General features: G+C 34.5%; 1 protein-coding gene across 1 annotated transcript in view; it reads right to left on the bottom strand.

Moving 5' to 3' along the window:
• Positions 1–20,162, bottom strand: part of LOC121875091 (signal-induced proliferation-associated 1-like protein 1) — a 206,041-nt gene that overhangs the window by 790 nt on the left and 185,089 nt on the right. The window contains exons 21-23 of the mRNA XM_042379436.1: positions 16,594–17,377; positions 12,411–12,629; positions 1–414 (exon numbers count right to left, since the gene is read on the bottom strand). The exon at positions 1–414 is cut by the window's left edge and continues 790 nt beyond it. Of these exons, the coding sequence (XP_042235370.1) occupies positions 189–414; positions 12,411–12,629; positions 16,594–17,377 (1,229 nt within the window). The 3' untranslated portion in view covers positions 1–188. The remainder of the gene's footprint in view (positions 415–12,410; positions 12,630–16,593; positions 17,378–20,162) is intronic.

Here is a 20,162-nt window from a genome sequence, read left to right on the forward strand (position 1 = left end):
ACAAGGTCACCTGCCTCAACACCCCCCCCTCCTCCCAGTGTTGGGCATTATAGGTATTAATTGAAATTTTGCGTCTGGGTAGATTACCCTCATAACTTAAGACACTGCCTCTAATATAATTTTTTAAATTGAGCCTACCATATAAGATCAGACTTTGCAAGAACACTGTAATTACACCCTTCAGTATCTCAAGTTTTGTCAATAGTGTTAAAAAACCACTCTGTAAATTGATGCAGCTGTTGTGCTGCTGCTCGACTGTCTTCTTGCAATTTTCGGTTTTCAGTACGTAACTGGGTAACTTCATCCTCGAGTTGTTCTGAGCGCTGTTGTTCTGCAGCCAGCCTACGTTCAAGCTGTACCACACGATCATGAAGAACGGATGCATCTCCACCAGAGTTTACATTTTCATTCACCCTGTAAGTCAAGATATTTCACATTTATATTATCAGGAATAAAATTTTCAGTGCAGTCAAGCATAAAATAGTACAATAAGTTGATTTGAATATTTCTGAGGACGACTTATATACTAAATGGGAGTTAGTTACAAAGTAAAATACAGGTATCCTCAAATACAAATGGGTTAGATTCCATAAAAAACATTCATTTGGTGAATTTTCGTATCTTGAATAGAAAAATATATGGGAAAAATAAGGTTTGAGTCCCAAATGACAAAAATGCAGCAAAACACGAAATCGGTCCAGGAACAAGAAAAAACCTACCTAACAAATGATAAATACATGTAGTGCACAACTACTGTAATTTACTACCTAACATATTAAAAACATTAAGAAAACACAGTGAGCTCTCATTTTATGTGGGTCTGCCATTCACGGTTATCGCTTGCGTGATTGTTTGTAATGTGATCATAATTATAGCTTACCTGGAAGTCATGGGTAGCGCAGGTAGTGTACAGTACAAAGTCGAAAGAAAACCAGATAATGTTCCAACAGAGGTCGCTTTAAACCAAATTCGCACTAAATCAAAGTGTTGTTTCAATGGAATAATTTAATTAAATTATTCCATTGAAACACTTCTTAACACAAAAAGTAAATGGCTGAGAGTCTACCCATATGCACCTCAGCCCATCTCTAGAATAAACAAAACATTGCTTTTTTGTAGTATTATGTTAAAACAAACACTCATAAATCAACACGGCCAAAATTATGGGATGTGAAATGGTCTGTTTACTAGCGATCAGTTGGTGTGAAAGAGTCGCTGTGCACGATTGCCAAGTCTGTCCTTTTAAGGACAGCCTGTCCCTTATGAGACATGTTTGTCCTTTTATTTCAAAAATAAAAAATGACAACCATAAACTGTCCTTATATATATATATATATATATATATATATATATATATATATATATATATATATATATATATATATATATATATATATATATACATATGTGCAAGTAAATCACTGTAAGTGCGTGATCTGTATATGCTGATAACCACAAGGAAAAGAGCGCTGTAATTATTTCCAGGGGTGAGTACAGACTAGTCTGTACTCACCCCTGAAGATGTGAATTACACAAAGCGCCTGGTTTCGTGTTTTCTTCCTTGTGGTTATCAGCATACCGTATATCACGGCCTATAAGACGAAATTTGAACATTAAAAAAATCTGCCCAGTTAGGGGTCAGTCTAAACCACCAAGTTTAAAATTCTTACCTCTAAATATTGTGGTTTAGTGTGTCAAGAGTGATGAAAACATCGTAAGCCACTCACAAGGTCTTACCACTAATTATTTTATACTGAAACTTACGTTTGGAGCTGGATTCAAAATTAAGATACGTATATTAAAATAATAAAAATGTATTATAAACCTGTCTAACATAACCGTAAAAAGAGATTTATACCCTATAATAAACACAGCTATCATCACACACCCTCCCCACGCCCCATTTGCCAGTGAGGAGCCGGGAGGTGGTCAGTAATGCATACCGGTATCGTATATTTACTCATAATAATATTTATCTCCTATAAATAATTGATTTAAATTATATTTTTTCCAAAGAATATTCAGTAAATGAGTGCATTAATTCTTGAAACTATCGACGGTTAATTACAGACGCTCAAGTGACGTCACTAGTGTTTACACTACACCAGCTGGTAACATTTGATGCCATTACTTGAAATGAATTGGCCTTATTTTAAGTAACTAACTATAAATAAATACAAAATTAAAAAAAAAGATCAAAACTGAGAAATAATATACTGTATGTATGTTGTGTTGTCAAAGTAAGAGGAACAATTGTGTAAGTAATAATTTTTTCACTCAAATCCTAATGAAACACTACTGGAGAACATTCCTTTGTCGCAAAAACAGTTTATAAATTAAAGAAAATAATTACAGTGTGTTTAATATATTACAGTATATTATAAATAAATAAATAATACAAATAATTCGTAAATCTATTTAAAAGTAAATGGAAAATAAGCAAACATGTTATTTACCAAGACCCTTCCGTCTGGCCTGTGGGTGATGTAGGGGAGATAAAGAAGGCTATTTATAGCCCATCAGAAGTGACCAGTACCCTAATGCACCATAAATAATTCATTGAACATTCATTTTTGTACATAGTATATTCAGTATATATATATATATATATATATATATATATATATATATATATATATATATATATATATATATATATATATATATATATATATATATATATATATATATATATATATATATATATATATATATATATATATATTTGTGTAATAAATGTATGTAGTAAGTACATACTGGTAACCTTTTTCACTCAAATCCTAATGAAACACCACAATTAGAATACGGTGGTTGCTGTTGAACCACATGTTGTATAAATAGTCACACCACCGAGACGGAACACTCAACACGCTTCAGTGACGTCACTAGTGTTTACACTACACCAGCGGGTATAATTTGATGACATTACTTGAAGTGAATTGGCCTTATTTTAAAAATCAAGGATGGTTGGTAGGACTACTGAGTCAGTGGGTAAGTGTCACATTTGGGGTACTGGTCTTATACAGCAAATAGCTCAAAAGCTACCTTTTTAAATGGAAATTTGACTTCTTATGCACCCTCATTTATAGGCAGGATATATATATATATATATATATATATATATATATATATATATATATATATATATATATATATATACAGAGTTCGCTATAACGCGGTTTTGATAACGCGAATTTGCTCTAACGCCGATTAGAATTAGGAACGATATTTGTATAACGCTAACGCTTGTTTGCTATAACGCCTTTTTGCTACTATTTCTCCAATTTTGTGGTGCAGGGGTATGCTATAACGAATCTAATTGGTTCTAGAACCTTGTTCAGATAGCATTCATTCAAGTTATAGGATTAATCCGCCCAGGCCCCCAATACAACCACTTAACACTGAAAATATAATATAAAATTGTAAAACTGTAAAAAAGTGCATAAATATGCATCTAAACCCTGAAATAAAGAATATCATTAATATTTGTAAAAAAAACAATAAATTAGAAAATAAATAATGTTCTAGTAGGAGTTTAGTTCGTTATAGCATTCTCAATTTTATAGGTAAAAACCGTCATATAGGAATATTCGTAGTAGGATCCGTCGTTATAGCATACCCACTGTATTAACTGTGAATATAGTAAAGAAGAATATCAACAAGAAGCGTTCTGGTGATAGAATTCTCGGTGATGATCAAAAGAAAGGATATAACACTTGAAGAGAAGCTCGATTATCAACCTCAAAATCACCCCTTCTCCCATCAAGTAAAGTGTTACATTTACTGTATGATTTCATTATTAGATATGAATGTAACATTTATTTAGACTGTGCTATCCCTTGTGTTAGGCTAACTACTAAATTTTCTTCATTTCGAGTAATCTGCACCTAACCCTATTTTCTCCATAAGCCATGTTATTTCTATTACATGATTTCTATAACACGATATTTTACAAGAACACAATTATTCATGCTATAGCAGAATCCATTTGTATATATATATATATATATATATATATATATATATATATATATATATATATATATATATATATATATATATATATATATATATATATATATATATATATATATATATATATATATATATATATATATATATATATCTCATAAATCACACGGAAAAGGGAAACAACGGAGCACCTTAGCTTTCGCTTTATTCAAGACATCTTCAGAGGCAGCTGGATTACATGGACAGAGAGCTTAAATATACAGGGTGACCTTATTAAACATGAGGTCAGGTCATAATGATGTCATCCACTAATCCCACACCAACACACACGTAGAGGAGCTTAAGAGAAGGGGGCAACGTGACTAGTCAGGTCAGGTCACAAATAAGGGACCCACTAAATAACTATCCTACATCTAGATCCAAGGTTTTTAAAGCATTTTTAACCTTGGGCCACTGACGAATAAACTTATGTAACATATTATCAGTTTTGAACTGACCATCACTAAGGTTTATCCAAGTTTTCATTGTGGATCTACATGATAAATAAATAAATAAATAAATATATATATATATATATATATATATATATATATATATATATATATATATATATATATATATATATATATATATATATACACACACACACAACAGGGTTAGGGACCCAAATAAAGGTCGTAAGTCGGAATGGTCATAAGTCCGACATAGATTTAAAAAATAAAAATAAATAAATAAATAAATAAATAAATAAATAATAAAAAAAAATCTACAATGAAATGCAGTACAGTATTACCCCGCTTTACATGGTTTCACTTTCCGCGATTTCTCAGATTTCTCATTTACGCGGTACTCCCAGAACCAGACTTTCACCACGCGGAAGTATAATTTTTTTTTTAGCTCATAAAATCTACAAATTACCCGGCCAGAATATAATTTACATTGCTGAATTTTACAATATGATGATCATTTTGAATATAAACATCATGGATTTTGCATTAGACATACAAATTTTAGATCTAATGTAATAATTTGGTTTACACAAAGCAAATATTTTATCCTTGTGCAGAATATATGAAGTTTACATTCAAAATATTCCCTGACCTGCAAGGAATCCAGAAATGTCAATTATATTATCCTAACTTTAGTCTGAGTTATTATTTATTTCAAAATGTAAATATACTATTTTCTCCCAATCGCTTCTCTGTAGGGGAGAGGAGGGAGGGACCAACCAGCTAGGGCGGAGTATTTTGATTGACAGATAGTGTTGTTGAAGAATATTTCTTTGTTTATTTACTGAAGATATATGTTTAGCTCATTAAAATCATACAAATTACCCGCAGAATATAATTTACATTGCTGGAATTCTTACAATATGATGATCATTTTGAATATAAACATCATGGATTTTGCATTAGACATACAAATTTTAGATCTAATGTAATAATTTGGTTTACACACAAAGCAAAAATTTTATCATTTGTGTAAAATATATGAAGTTTACATTCAAAATATTCCCTGACCTGCAAGGAATCTAGAAATGTCAGTTATATTATCCTAACATAAGTCTGGGTTATTATTTATTACTAAAAATGTAAATATACTATTTTCTCCCAATCACTTCTCTGGTAGGGAGGGAAGGTGGGGGGGTGGGGGGAGGAGGGAGGGAGGGGAGGTGGGGTATTTTGATTGACAGATAGTGTCCTTGAAGAATATTTGTTTTAGCTCATAAAATTCGTACAAATTACCCGGCCAGAATATAATTTCCATTGCTGGAATTCTTACAATATGATGATCATTTTGAATACAGTTGGGTCTCACTTTACACGGTTAATGTAACCCACAGGGTACCGAAGGAAAGTGAGAAACGCGTAAAGTGAATAACATAACATATGGGATTAAATGAAATAGAGACCGGCTGATCCCCAAACCCACTTTTTTCCGACAAATACCTATGTTCTGGTAAAAATAACATCTTAATTTTATGTTGGTACATGCACACAATTAATACTTAAGAGAAATAGAGAAATACAGTGGCTAATGTCCATTCAAATAATGGACTCAACTCCTCCCCTTCTCACACTACACCTCGCTGGCTCTTCTCTGAGAAATTTTTGGGGAAACCACTAGATTTTAAGGTATAGTAATAAATAATACCTCAAACTAAAGTTAGGATAATATAATTGACATTGCTGGATTCCTTGTAAGACCAGGAACATTTTGAATATAAATGTCATATATTTTGCACAAAAGCTAACATATTTACTCAGTAAACATTAGCCTAGATCTAAAATGTTTATGTCTAATGCAAAATCTATGATGTTTATATTCAAAATGATCATCAAATTGTAAGAATTCCAGCAATGTAAATTATATTCTGGCCGGGTAATTTAGATGAATTTTATGAGCTAAAACAAATATCTTCAGTTAATAATAAAAAAAATATGTTTTACACGACACTATCTGTCAATCAAAGTACCCCAATTTTACCTCCCCCCCTCTTCCAACTGCACCAGATGGTCGGTTGGTCCCTCCCTCCCCCTCACTCCCCACCAACCCTCCCTACCAGAGAAATGTTGGGAGAAAATACTAGATTTTAACTTTTAGTAATAAATAATTCCTCAGACTAAAGTTAGGATAATATAATTGACATTGCTGGATTCCTTGTAAGACCAGGAATATTTTGAATATATATATATATATATATATATATATATATATATATATATATATATATATATATATATATATATATATTATATATATATATATATATATATATATACACAGTGGTCCTCGTTAACGTAACACAACCGCTTCCAGCAGGTTGTTTTAATCAAAACCATTGTTTCAATGGGTTTTTGGGTAATTGGTTTCAGCTCACCGAAAATTGCCTAAATTCAACAAAATGGTAGAAAAGTTCACTTACTTTGAGGTGTGTATGTAGAAGGCTCCTGATGATGATGATGATGATGGGAATTAGAATGGGGTGGAGGAGAAGGAAGAAGAGAAGGCATTGGGGTGGAAGAGAAGTCACCCCATGGCACCATTTCACCCATAAAATTTTAGTTCTCTTGGTGTATTTCAAGATTATTATCTTTAAATCAACACTGCACTGCATTATATATTGTCAATATGTAAAATATATTTCAAAATGACCAATAATTGTTTGGAAACACAGAAAAAGCTTAGTTGAAGAGAGTCTCAAGCAAGATGTTACCTCCACTGAAAACAGAGAGAGACTACGACTGTTTGCTGTGTTAAGAGGCTGGATGCCAGCGCGATAAACTAGTCACTTACCTTCAATTATGTTCAATAATTTTTAAAATTATTGAATAGTATAAACTTCTTGATATTTACTAAAATAGTAAGGAATTTAAGCCCTAGAACCGATTAATGTATGGGACTAATATTAAAGCTGGTTGACCGCCAGTGCAAGTAAAATGTTGAGGTTGTTCGTAAGAAATTGCTAACCGAATTTAAGAATTTATGGGAGGCAGATCGTTAATGAGGCAAGCGTTAATCGAGGACCACTGTATACAGTTGTACCGCCATCGCAGTTCACTTAACGCGATTTCTCATATACGCGGTGCCTCGCCAGAACCGAACTTTCACTTAACGCGGTTCATCTACTCATATACGCGGTGAAGTATATATTTTTTTTTTATTTAGCTCATAAAATTCATTCAAATTACCCGGCCAGAATATAATATACATTGCTGGAATTCTTACAATATGATGATCATTTTGAATATAAACATCATAGATTTTGCATTAGACATACAAATTTTAGATATAATGTTTACTCTGAGTAAATATGTTATCTTTTGTGCAAAATATATGACATTTATATTCAAAATATTCCTGGTCTTACAAGGAATCCAGCAATATCAATTATATTATCCTAACTTTAGTTTGAGGTATTATTTATTACTAAAAAGGTAAATATTCTGGTTTTCCCACACATCTGGTAGGGAGAGTTGGTGGGGGGTGGGGTATGAATGAATTTTATGAGCTAAACAAATATCTTCAGTTAAAAAAAAAAAAAATAATCTTCACGACACTATCTGTCAATCAGCACTCCTAATTTGCCTCCTTCAACCGGGTCAGTCCTAACCTTACCCCCACCAATCCTCCCTTCAAGAGAAAGGTTGGGTGAAAATTTTTTTTTAACATTTTGTATTAAATAATACCTCAGATTAAAGTTAGGATAATATAATTGACATTGCTGGATTCCTTGTAAGACCAGGAATATTTTGAATATAAATGTCATATATTTTGCACAAAAGAGAACATATCTACTCAGAGTAAACATTTATCTAAAATTTGTATGTCTAATGCAAAATCTATGATGTTTATATTCAAAATGATCATCAAATTATAAGAATTCCAGCAATGTAAATTATATTCTGATCGGGTAATTTGTATGAACTTTATGAGCTAAAACAAATATCTTCAGTTAATAAAAAAAAAAATATTCTTCACAGGGTAACAGATGGTTGGTCGGTCCCTCCCTCCCCCCCACCCCCCACCAACCGTCCCAAGGAGATGTGTGGGAAAACCAGAATATTTACCTTTTTAGTAATAAATAATACCTCAAACTAAAGTTAGGATAATATAATTGACATTGCTGGATTCCTTGTAAGACCAGGAATATTTTGAATACAAATGTCATATATTTTGCACAAAAAATAACATATTTACTCAGAGTAAACATTATATCTAAAATTTGTATGTCTAATGCAAAATCTATGATGTTTATATTCAAAATGATCATCATATTGTAAGAATTCCAGCAATGTAAATTATATTCTGGCCGGGTAATTTGTATGAATTTTATGAGCTAAAACAGGCAGTCAGGCAGGGTGGCGGGTGGGGCAAATCTAAAAATAGCGTCTAGCCACACTCACCGCGTATACGTGGAAAAAACCCGTGTTAAGTGAAAGTTCAGCTCTGCAGCACCTTATACGGTAAAACGACTAAGTGAAAACCGCGTAAGGCGGGGTAATACTGTGTGTGTGTGTATATATATATATATATATATATATATATATATATATATATATATATATATATATATATATATATATATATATATATATATATATATATATATATACAGTCAACCCTCACTTTACGCGGTGCCCTGCCAGAACCCAGGATGCTCACATTCCTTGGTGGGTGTACCCCTTTACACGGGTGAAGTATAATTTTTTTATGCAAAATATATGTTTATAATCAAAATGATCACCAAATTGTAAGAATTCCAGCAATGTAAATTATATTCTGGCCGGGTAATTTGTATGAATTTTATGAGCTAAAATAAAAATCTTCAGTTAATAAAAAAAAAATATATTCTTCACACGGTAACAGATGGTCGGTCGCCGGTCCCTCCCTCCCTCCCCCCACCCCCCCACCAACGTCCCTACTAGATAAATGTGTGGGAATACCAGACTGTTTACCTTTTTAGTAATAAATAATAAATCAGACTAAAGTTAGGATAATATAATTGACATTGCTGGATTCCTTGTAAGACCAGGAATATTTTGAATATAAATATCATATATTTTGCACAAAAGATAACATATTTACTCAGGAGTAAACATTATATCTAAAATTTGTATGTCTAATGCAAAATCTATGATGTTTATATTCAAAATGATCATCAAATTGTAAGAATTCCAGCAATGTAAATTATATTCTGGCCGGATAATTTGTATGAATTTTATGAGCTAAATTAAAAAAAATTATACTTCACCGTGTAAAGGGGTACACCCACCGCGGAATGTGAGCATCCTGGGTTCTGGCAGGGCACCGCGTAAACGCGGAATGTGGGACCGCGTAAAGTGAGGGTTGACTGTATATGGAATTAAATGAAATAGAGACCGGCTGACCCCCAAACTCCACTTGTTCCGACACAATACCTATGTTCTAGTAAAAATAACATCTTAATTTTATGATGGTACATGCACTCAATTAATACTTAAGAGAAATAGAGAAATACAGTCGCCAAGTTAATGTCCATTCAAATAATGGACTCAACTCCCTCCCCCTCTTCTCACACTACACTCGCTGGCTCTTCCCTCTTTGAGAAATTTTGGGGGGAAAACCACTAGATTTTAAGGTATAGTAATAAATAATACCTCAAACTAAAGTTAGGATAATATAATTGACATTGCTGGATTCCTTGTAAGACCAGGAATATTTTGAATATAAATGTCATATATTTTGTACAAAAGATAACATATTTACTCAGAGTACACAAAATACTTACATTAGATCTAAAATTTGTATGTCTAATGCAAAATCTATGATGTTTATATTCAAAATGATCATCAAATTGTAAGAATTCCAGCAATGTAAATTATATTCTGGCCGGATAATTTGTATGAATTTTATGAGCTAAATAAAAAAATTATACTTCACCCGCATAAAGGGGTACACGCACCGCGGAATGTGAGCATTCTGGTTTCGGCTGGGTACCGCGTAAACGTGGAAATGCGGAATGTGGGACCCCGTAAAGCGAGGGTTGACTGTACAGCTTTGCCCTTAAGACAGTGTGTGCATGTAAATGAGTTTCAATAAATGAATAAAGTTACATATATCGAGACAAAAATATTAGTTGAAAAACTATATGTAGACAGAGCTTGGATGGCTAAATTTTAGAATGACCAATAATTTTAATATAAAAATTGTAAAAATATTCAAGAACCAAACCTTCTTGATATTTACTCCACTGGAAACGAATGTAAACATAGAACAGATTACTGTATTACTGTATTACTAGCCAATCAGCTGATCATTTGATGCTCACAAAATAACGTGTTTGTCATAAGGATTTTGTTAATAGATGTTTTGTTCGTTAACCGAATTGAAGATCCTCATGGGAGGAAATTCATTAACCGAAATTTCGTTAATCGAACCATTCGTTAACCGAGGGACCATTGTAATAATAATAATAATAATAATAATAATAATAATAATAATAATAATAATAATAATAACAACAACAATAATAATTCATAGTACAGTAAATAAAATTTATAATACAAAATACAAAATTATAAATAAAATAATAAAATAATAATAATGATTAATAATAATAATAATAATAAAGAACCATAAAGAAATAAAAAAAAAAAAAAAATATCAATAGTGAGAAACAATATATGTATGTTGTGTTGTCAAAGTAAGAGAAAAAATTGAGACCCTGCAATTGTGTGTAAATGAGGCAGAAACTCAGATCAGCAAACTGGGACTTGGTCACAATTTTTGTGATACCATATGGCAGCAGGGTCTACCATTAGACAACACTTATGCTTCCAATATCTTCCCAGACAGTAGTACCTCCCTGTTTGGTAGCTGCCTACTACCAATGTGTGTCTACACACACACACAGACACACATTCACAATAGAGGTAAAGGAAATTACTGTCTCTACAACGAATGGCTCCCTTTCCCAGCCGCAAAAATGCCGGCAACTACCCACAGGCATTCTTGGGTACATCCAGGGTGTCATCCGCGAATAACCGAGAACCGCGAAGTAAAAATACGCAAACTTGGGGGGGCCCCTGTACATAATTTTCTTCAATTCTTTTTTGCTGTGTTACCTGCACACTCTACCCTGTACCCTCGTTAATTCAGATTTTGGCTTAATTCGTATGTTTTTTATTTGTATTTTTAAATGACAAACAATTTTAATTCAGAATACCCCATGTAAATCTGAAACAATCATGCAGTTCTGAAAAGTTTATTATTATAATAGGAATATATTGTGAAATAGATTAATGAATTGTAGGAATGCAATATGAATTATATTTAGATAAAAACTATGGTTGGCTATGTAGGCGGTGAGGGGATCCAGACTTTTATTTATTTTATTTTTTTATGAGCCCGCACAGGTCACTGACCCACATTGGGGCCTGAGGGGCTATAATGAAAAAAAAAAAAAAAAAAAAAAAAAAAAAAAAAAAAATAATAATAATAATAATAATAATAATAATAATAACATACACAAAAAAAAAATTAAGAGTGAGAAACAATACTTGTATATGTATGTTGTCTTGTCAAAGTAAGAGAAACTATTGAGACCCTTCAATTGTGTGTAAATTAGGCAGAAAGTCAGATCAACAACCAGGGACTTGGTCACAATTTTTGTGATGCCATATGGTAACAGGGTCTACCATTAGACAACACATTATGCTTCCATTATCTCCCCAGGCGGTAGTACCTCCCAGTTTGGTAGCTGCCTACTACCTATATAAAATAACAGAGTAACACTTGAGACTGTCTACAACTACACTCATCCTCTAATCTGTGTACCTACTATCAGGCACACAGGTTTACTCACATGAAAAAAAAAGCCCCAAATTCTTTGTACTGTGCCTTTATGTACTAATATCCTCCACATAAGATTCAGAACTGATACTGAAGGAACTTACCGAGAGGTGGTTTGATGGGATGGCCAGCTCTGTGTCGGTGGTTGTGATTGGCGAGTCTGGGATCCTATCATCTCTCCACTCTTCTGAATGGCTTGTGTGGCTGTATTTACTAGACTCATCCATTCTTGGTCAACATCTAACCCTCCACTCTGTTCTCGACCCAAGCCCTCCACCACTGCCTTCTCTTCACCAGAAGTGTCCAACCATTGGGGGTTCTTGCTGCAAGTATCATTACAGTCTGTAGCAAAATCATCTCTAAATAAAAACTTCCAGCAAGGTAAACACTGGTGAGAGTCTGAAACTGGATTAGAGTGAATGAGAGAGGGGTTACACAGAAAGCATAAGAACAAATAAGAGCTTGATCCTGAATTCCCATTTTATAGCTGACCCTGGATCAGTCAATTTACAGTATATGTAACTCGAAACATCAGTCTAGTGATTAGATCTAATTATAAACATTAGATTAAACTGTCCCACTATTAAGTGAAGACAAGTCATCAGCCTTACACTATGCCTAGTGCACTCTATGACTCTCACTGTTCATCACCAACATACACACATTATGCCTAGTGCACTCTATGACTCTCACTGTTCATCACCAAAATACACACATTATGCCTAGTGCACTCTATGACTCTCACTTTTCATCACCATCATACACACATTATGCCTAGTGCACTCTATGACTCTCACTGTTCATCACCAACATACACACATTATGCCTAGTGCACTCTATGACTCTCACTGTTCATCACCAACATACACACATTATGCCTAGTGCGCTCTATGACTCTCACTGTTCATCACCAACACACATGTGTGGGAGGCACATGGTGATGTAGCGGAATATGATACAATTTCTTGAAACTCTCGGAACATTTGTTCAAAGAGACAGATTTGAGATAATTTTTTCAGGGACCGGAGATTCCGGCTAAATGGGAGATTGCTATTAGGTACTCGACATAAAAAGTTCACATAAATTCGTGTAGGTAGCGAGGTGCAGCACTCTGATATGATACAGTAGGGTCAGGATATATCGCGAGATAGGGTCCAACGATGTTTGCTATACTGTATATAATTACATGTAATCAATGGGGTAAATAGGGTTAGGTTCTGGAGGCCAAAAAAAAGTGACTAAACTTGAATATCAAGGAACACCAGACTCGGCAGCTGAAACACCATCCTGGGAACACCAGACTCGGTAGCAGACGCCACACTGCCACCCTCACTTGACAATCCCACACCTACATAAACGAACACCAAAAATATTAGTTACAGTATTATATCTTTTCCATTATCTTCACTTCACTTTTCACATCACTTGCAACCCATTTACACTCACCTTAGAAGTCGTAATTTGCAGCATTGTCAGCTGCTTTCTTGTCATTCACTCAAAAAGACTGAGCGGGCGAGCATGAATGCATGAGTGTGCAGTGGCTGCCTCTGGTGAGCAAATAATGCATTTGCTTGCCATGGCGGTACATTTGAAATATTTCCTGCCCGATTTCCCTCGCGAACTAAAAAAAATTATCGTTATATAAAGGAAAATTTTTGATAATTTTGGAAGCCGCAATATAAAAAAAATCTTTATAAAGTCGCGATATATCCCGACCCTACTGTACATATGAAGGCAGACTCAAACACATCCTGTGCGACACCCATGCATACGTTCAACCGCACGTACGAACACACAAACTGTCCGAACTGATGTTGTATCTTCCAGACTTTTTAAAATATCTCTGGTGAATAGAGGGGCTGTCAGAAGTACCTCAAGAATCCCCAAAAAGTGATGACTGGTATATACAGGTTCTACTGTATTTTGATTTTCACCTGTAACAATAGATTTCCTTTGCTTCTTGGTACAGAAGCACCCTTGTCACTTAAGAGGATTGTCCCGCTGAAACCCCGCCCCCCTCTTAATTTGTGGATGGATTTATACAAAATTTTAACACAATAAATAGGCTAATGATTTTTTTTTTTAATCCCTTCCATTATACCAAGATGTCTGAGCAGGTAAGCTCTGTGTGAGCTGACTCAGTTGCTGGTGGTGCTGCTGAGTCCAGTGAAGCTTCCATTTCTCCCAAATTTGGTGGATTCAGCTCATTAGATGATGATGTGTGAGGGCTACAAAGCTAACATGTAAATAAGTGTCTGAATTTTAACACTTTTGGGTTTGGGTAGGTGCTCTTCCGCAAGACATTCGGGGTCTGGCCTGTTACTCACCTCACCATAATTGACTGCACCACACAAGAGATAATTGTACATAATGAGTCATAACAAGCTTGCTATTTGAGATAAAGCTGTGCGAGTAGAACACAAATTTTTGCTTATGCTAAATGATAATGTTTGTACATCATTAGTTCATGTGATAGCAATATGAACCTTATTCCATTATAAAATATACATATTTAATAAAAAAATAGTTATAGAAGAAAAGGTGTGAAAAAGTTTATATATTGCCAGGGAGAGGCATCACACTATCACCATGTGGAGCAATATCTCCGTGCATTTTTTACATTTTCCCATCCTCCACCCTCGTTAGCAACATGAAACATGGTTCAAAACTCTCACAACACTTATGAATAAATTAAATAACTGCGAGGCATGAGAAATCAGCACAAGCCACTTGAAAATTTTTGTGAAATGTGGGTCAATGTTATATCCTGAGTCCTTTAAACACAAAAGGGACACTGGAGAGGTGACCTTGGAGTGCAGTCTACATAATTGCCAGATAGCTCTGACGTGCCAAATGTGAGTCTTGAGTGTCTAATGTTCAGACAAAAATTTGCGTATGAAAACCCTGAAGTGATAATTTAGATCAAATGCAATTTTGCATATAAAACCCCAAGAGTGTTGTTGGCCAAGTGTTGTCAAGTGAATTAATGTGTTGCCAAGTTAAATCTAGTGAACAAACAAAAATTATTGTACGAGAATTTCACCTCACACTGCCGACAGCCACTGGTGTCCACCACCCCCGTTCTCACCCGGTGGAAGGGAAGGAGCTGTTTATGTATAGTAGAACTACACTTTGGTTCATATTTATGTGTTTCTGTATTTTTTTCTGTATAATGTACAATGTTTAGTATCTATAAATTTAGTTTTGAAAAAGTTAATGCATGCAGTATTTTTTCGACTCTGGATCCAAACTATTTATTTAAATTATTTGAATTATAATTTGTGATTTGATAATTCTCTGGCTGAGTGCAAAAGGACCAATGTCCAAAATAGTCTATTTTGACTTTGGTCCATGGAACATTACTTTAAGTGAAGTACTTTTTAGTGCAATCAGACCCAGTATCTATCTCCATTGGTTTTGTGAGTAGAGAAGGTGTCTTGGGCGAGTGTCATACCAAATCTTTACTTTTGTGAGAACAAGAAGGGCCAATCTTAACAACAAAGGAAGGGCAAGGCAGATTAAAAGGTTCACAGGGTACAATCTGAACAAAATATACAAGTTAAAATTGGAAGGACCTCCTGGATCTCCTTCCTTATAGATCACTCTTCTACAAAATTGTAAAGAGGGATGACTCAGAGTGATGGTGATAATTATGATGAACCACAGGAGATAGAGATTCAAGACATGTCTTATAGCTAATGGAAGCTTGTTAGTACTGATATACCACAGGTTATTGAACAGTTTATCATGTTCTAACTGATTATTTTTTTTTACGAAAATATCAAATTTGTGTCCATTTCCTACATTATGAATATTTGCAACATTCAAGAACAAAATCATTGTTACAGAGTGTTAGTTGTAAAAATGGCCAGTGTGTCCTGTTGTACTCAAAACTGCTTCTCACCTTATTGCAAAATGGGTCAAAGTCATTTGAATGATATTTGTATGGCACTTCCCATTTCCACTAGGGACCTCCTATTAACACAATTTCTCCACTAGTGGGGCTTCCATCTGCATTTGTTTTGTAAAATTATAATGTATTTATAGGCTGATTTTATAATACCTGTAAAAATTTAAATCTTCCTTTGCCTCTCCTGAAAAATTGGATTTGTTTAACTTTGGTCCTTTTTGCACTCAGCCAGAGAATTAATGATGTCTTCTGGAACCTTCCCTCAAATTATCGCATTCCATTGTAGCATAGAAACAAAACAAAATTGTACAAATGCTTATTAACCGAGGAATACCAGTGGCAGTTTATATGAACTCTGCAACCTATTCGACATTTACCTCTCTGAGACAGGAGGACATATTGTTTGGTCTGGTGGGTGTGCCTGTCCTCCAGAACGTAAATCTGCAGAAGCCACAACAGTTTGATCAGCTCGTTGGTCACTTGTTGTGGCTGGACTGGAAGTGGATGAATTTGATATAACAGTTGCTGGTCGAGCAGTCAAAACGACTACCTCCGCCACCTCCGTTTGTGATGGGATATTTTGGTTTCCATCTGGGGAGTTTTGCCCATGAGCTGAAACAGAGACTACCGACGAATGTTGAAGACTTGAAGCAACAGGAAAGGTGCGATAACTGATACCTGATGCTTGAGATACGGCTGTTCCCTGGGACTGAGTAGAGGATCCCTTATTAGGATTGTTCAAATGTAACTGAGATGGGTTGGGTCTTTCTCCACTGGCATTGGCTCCACCAGACTTGACCGAAGAGCGGTCCAGAGAACTGTTATTACTTCGACTCCCCTGTGATGTAGACACAATGCCTGCAGAAATTCCCAAGCTATAAGCTCTTGGTCGTTCTGAACTCTCTCGAGACGCTAATGACTCGGTATCTGATATATAGTCTGGATTGATGAGCCGGAATAACTCCTCCTGCAAACTGGATGAACCAAGATTAGCTGAGTTACGTTGGCTGTTCTTTCTAGGGGTGGCAGCCTGCCTCAAACGAGCCTCAGCAGCAACAGTTCTGGGTGACTGGTTCCTGGAAGATGTTGAAGAAGGTGTTGTATTTCCGCCTTTGATTTGTCGTTTGGTGTGAGGAGAACCACTACTGCCTGACAGCTCATCTGCAAAAATAAATATAAAATGTACACAAACATAATATTAACATGTATATAAACACATGCACAATAAAAAACTTATTTCAGATGTATTTATGGGAATCAGATCAATAAAATAAAAGTCTACAGGAAAGGTAAATATGAGCTTGCAGTCTATCTGCTATTGAAGTCTCTAAATTTCAACCACAGACACTAAATGATTAGATAACAACCATTTATTTTTTGGTAAAGTGAAAGATAAATTCTTTCATTTCAATATTATAATTTGGATATGTCATTTGGAAAACCTTTAAAATCTACTGTGTAATTTGACAGTTACATAGAGGAGGATAACAATACTTCTACTCTTTCTTTTTTCTATGGAATGAATGAAGAGCAAAAACTAGGAAAGGAAAATAGTATTAAAACTACAGTAGTTAAGGCAATACCCTGCTGGATAAGGCCTCCCCAGCACTTTGAGGAATGCAAGAGGTTAATCCCTTAAGTATAAGGGGTCTCTCTCTGCTGAATAAAATTGTCTGATGTTAGCCATATAAAATGTTAAAAGTGGCATCTAGTAGTGAAGGGGTTACTGTCCCATATAGTACAATCAAATTAAGGAATTGCACTTCATTCTTTCTAACACTCATATAGTCAGTGGTGGGCACAGCTAAGCGAAAAGTTAGCTTTGCTAACCGCTAATCTGCTAACTAAAAAGTTAACTTCGCTAACGCTAAACCGCTAAAAAAATTAGCGGAAGCTAATGCTAACCGTTAACATTTATTATATGAATTTAGCTTCGTTTTTTTTTTTTTTGGCTCTAAAACCCTTAAAAACAGACCTAAAGAGCTGAAATTTTCATATGTTGTCTTGTAGCTTAGACATAGAGCTTTCCAAAAAGGTATAGCATGCCAAGATCAGATGATGATCAAGGTGTACACAAATAATTAAATAAACAAATGAAATTAAACATTAGTTTACATTCAAGTTTCAACATACACTTTATAATCTTTATTTACTGTACGAAAAGACGGAAAGTATTAAACGAATCCAAAAACTATAGTACTGTATAGCATAGGTAGCAAATAGCATCATGCCAAGATCAGATGATGATCAACTTATCGAAGGTGTACACTGTACACAATTTCACAAATAATTAATTTGCATTCTCATACAACCTATCGACCTTATTCATTATTCATGTAAATACAGTGACCCCTCGTTTAACGAACTCAATCCGTTCCAGAAGGTCGTTCGTTAACCGAAACCATTGTTTCAATGGGTTTTTTGGTAATTGGTTCCAGCTCACCGAAAATTTCCTAAATTCAACAAAAATGGTAGAAAAGTTCATTTACTTTGAGGTGTGTATGTAGAAGGCTCCTGGATGATGATGATGGGAATTAGAATGGGGGTGGAGGAGAAGGAATAAGAGAAAGCATTGGGGTGGAAGAGAAGTCACCCCATGGCACCATTTCACCCATAAAATTTTAGCTATCTTGGTGTATTTCAAGATTATTTTCTTTAAATCAACACTGCACTGCATTATATATTGTCAATATGTAAATTATATTTCAAAATGACCAATAATTTGCCTGGAAACACAGAAAAAAAAGCGTTTAGTTGAAGAGAGTCTCAAGCAAGATGTTACCTCCACTGAAAACAGAGAGAGACTAACGCCTGTCTGGTGTGTTAAAAGGCTGAATGGCAAGCCAGAAACTAGTTTCTTTACCTTTAATTATGTTCAATAATTGTTAAAATGACTAAAAAAGTTAATATTAAACTTTTAAAATTATTGAATAGTATAAACTTCTTGATATTTACTAAAATAGTAAGGAATTTAAGCCCTAAAACCGATTACTGTATTGGCGGACTAATATTACAGCTGGTGGACCGCCAAATGCAAGCGAAAACATGTTGAAGTCGGCTCGTAAAAAACTCGTTAATCGAGGGATTGCTTGTTAACCGAAGTTAAGAATCTTATGGAAGGTAAATCGTTAATCGAAATTGACCCTAGAGCCGATTTATGTATTGGCTGACTAATACTACAGCTGGTTGCCCGGTCAGTGCAAGCGAAAACATGTTGAGGTCGGTTCGTAAGAAATTCGTTAACCGAATTTTTGTTCGTTAACCGAATTGAAGATCCTTATGGAAGGCAGTTCGTTAACCGAGGCGTTCGTTAAACGAGGGGCCACTGTATGCAATACCAACCACATACACATTATACCAGTGCATTTTTATATAACTTATTGTTGGTCTGAGTCATTATACCAGTGCATTTTTATATAACTTATTGTTGGTCTGAGTCATTATACCAGTGCATTTTTATATAACTTATTGTTGGTCTTAGTCATGTAAATAAAAAGAAAACTCTAAACTTTAATGAAAAGTAAGTTTTTAGAAAATTTTGTTGGGCACACACCTTGGATGACATCCTGGTTATGAACTTATGCAGTAGTTAGCATAACCAAATATATTGACACAAAAAAATCCAAATTAAATTAACAAATAAATGAGAAATGAAATTATACATTACTGTATAGTTTTCAATTACATTCTATGATTCAACATACACTGACAGTCTTTATTTACTGTAAAAAAAGTATTAAACTTTAATAATCGAAAAAATTCCATTCGCTCAGCTGCTGCAGCGCGGCGTCGACAAATCACATCATGTCAGATTTACACGTACTAACACGCAGTCAGCCAAGCGTGCCTGATTGGCTGTTGGAGACACGCTTTGCGGCGTCACACGCTTACAACAGACAGGAACAAACATGTATAAATTTTGTTAGGGAACTTAAAGTTACCGGAA

Source organism: Homarus americanus, unplaced genomic scaffold, assembly GCF_018991925.1.
Source record: "Homarus americanus isolate GMGI-L3 unplaced genomic scaffold, GMGI_Hamer_2.0 scaffold36970, whole genome shotgun sequence".
Taxonomy (NCBI): Eukaryota; Metazoa; Arthropoda; class Malacostraca; order Decapoda; family Nephropidae; genus Homarus; species Homarus americanus.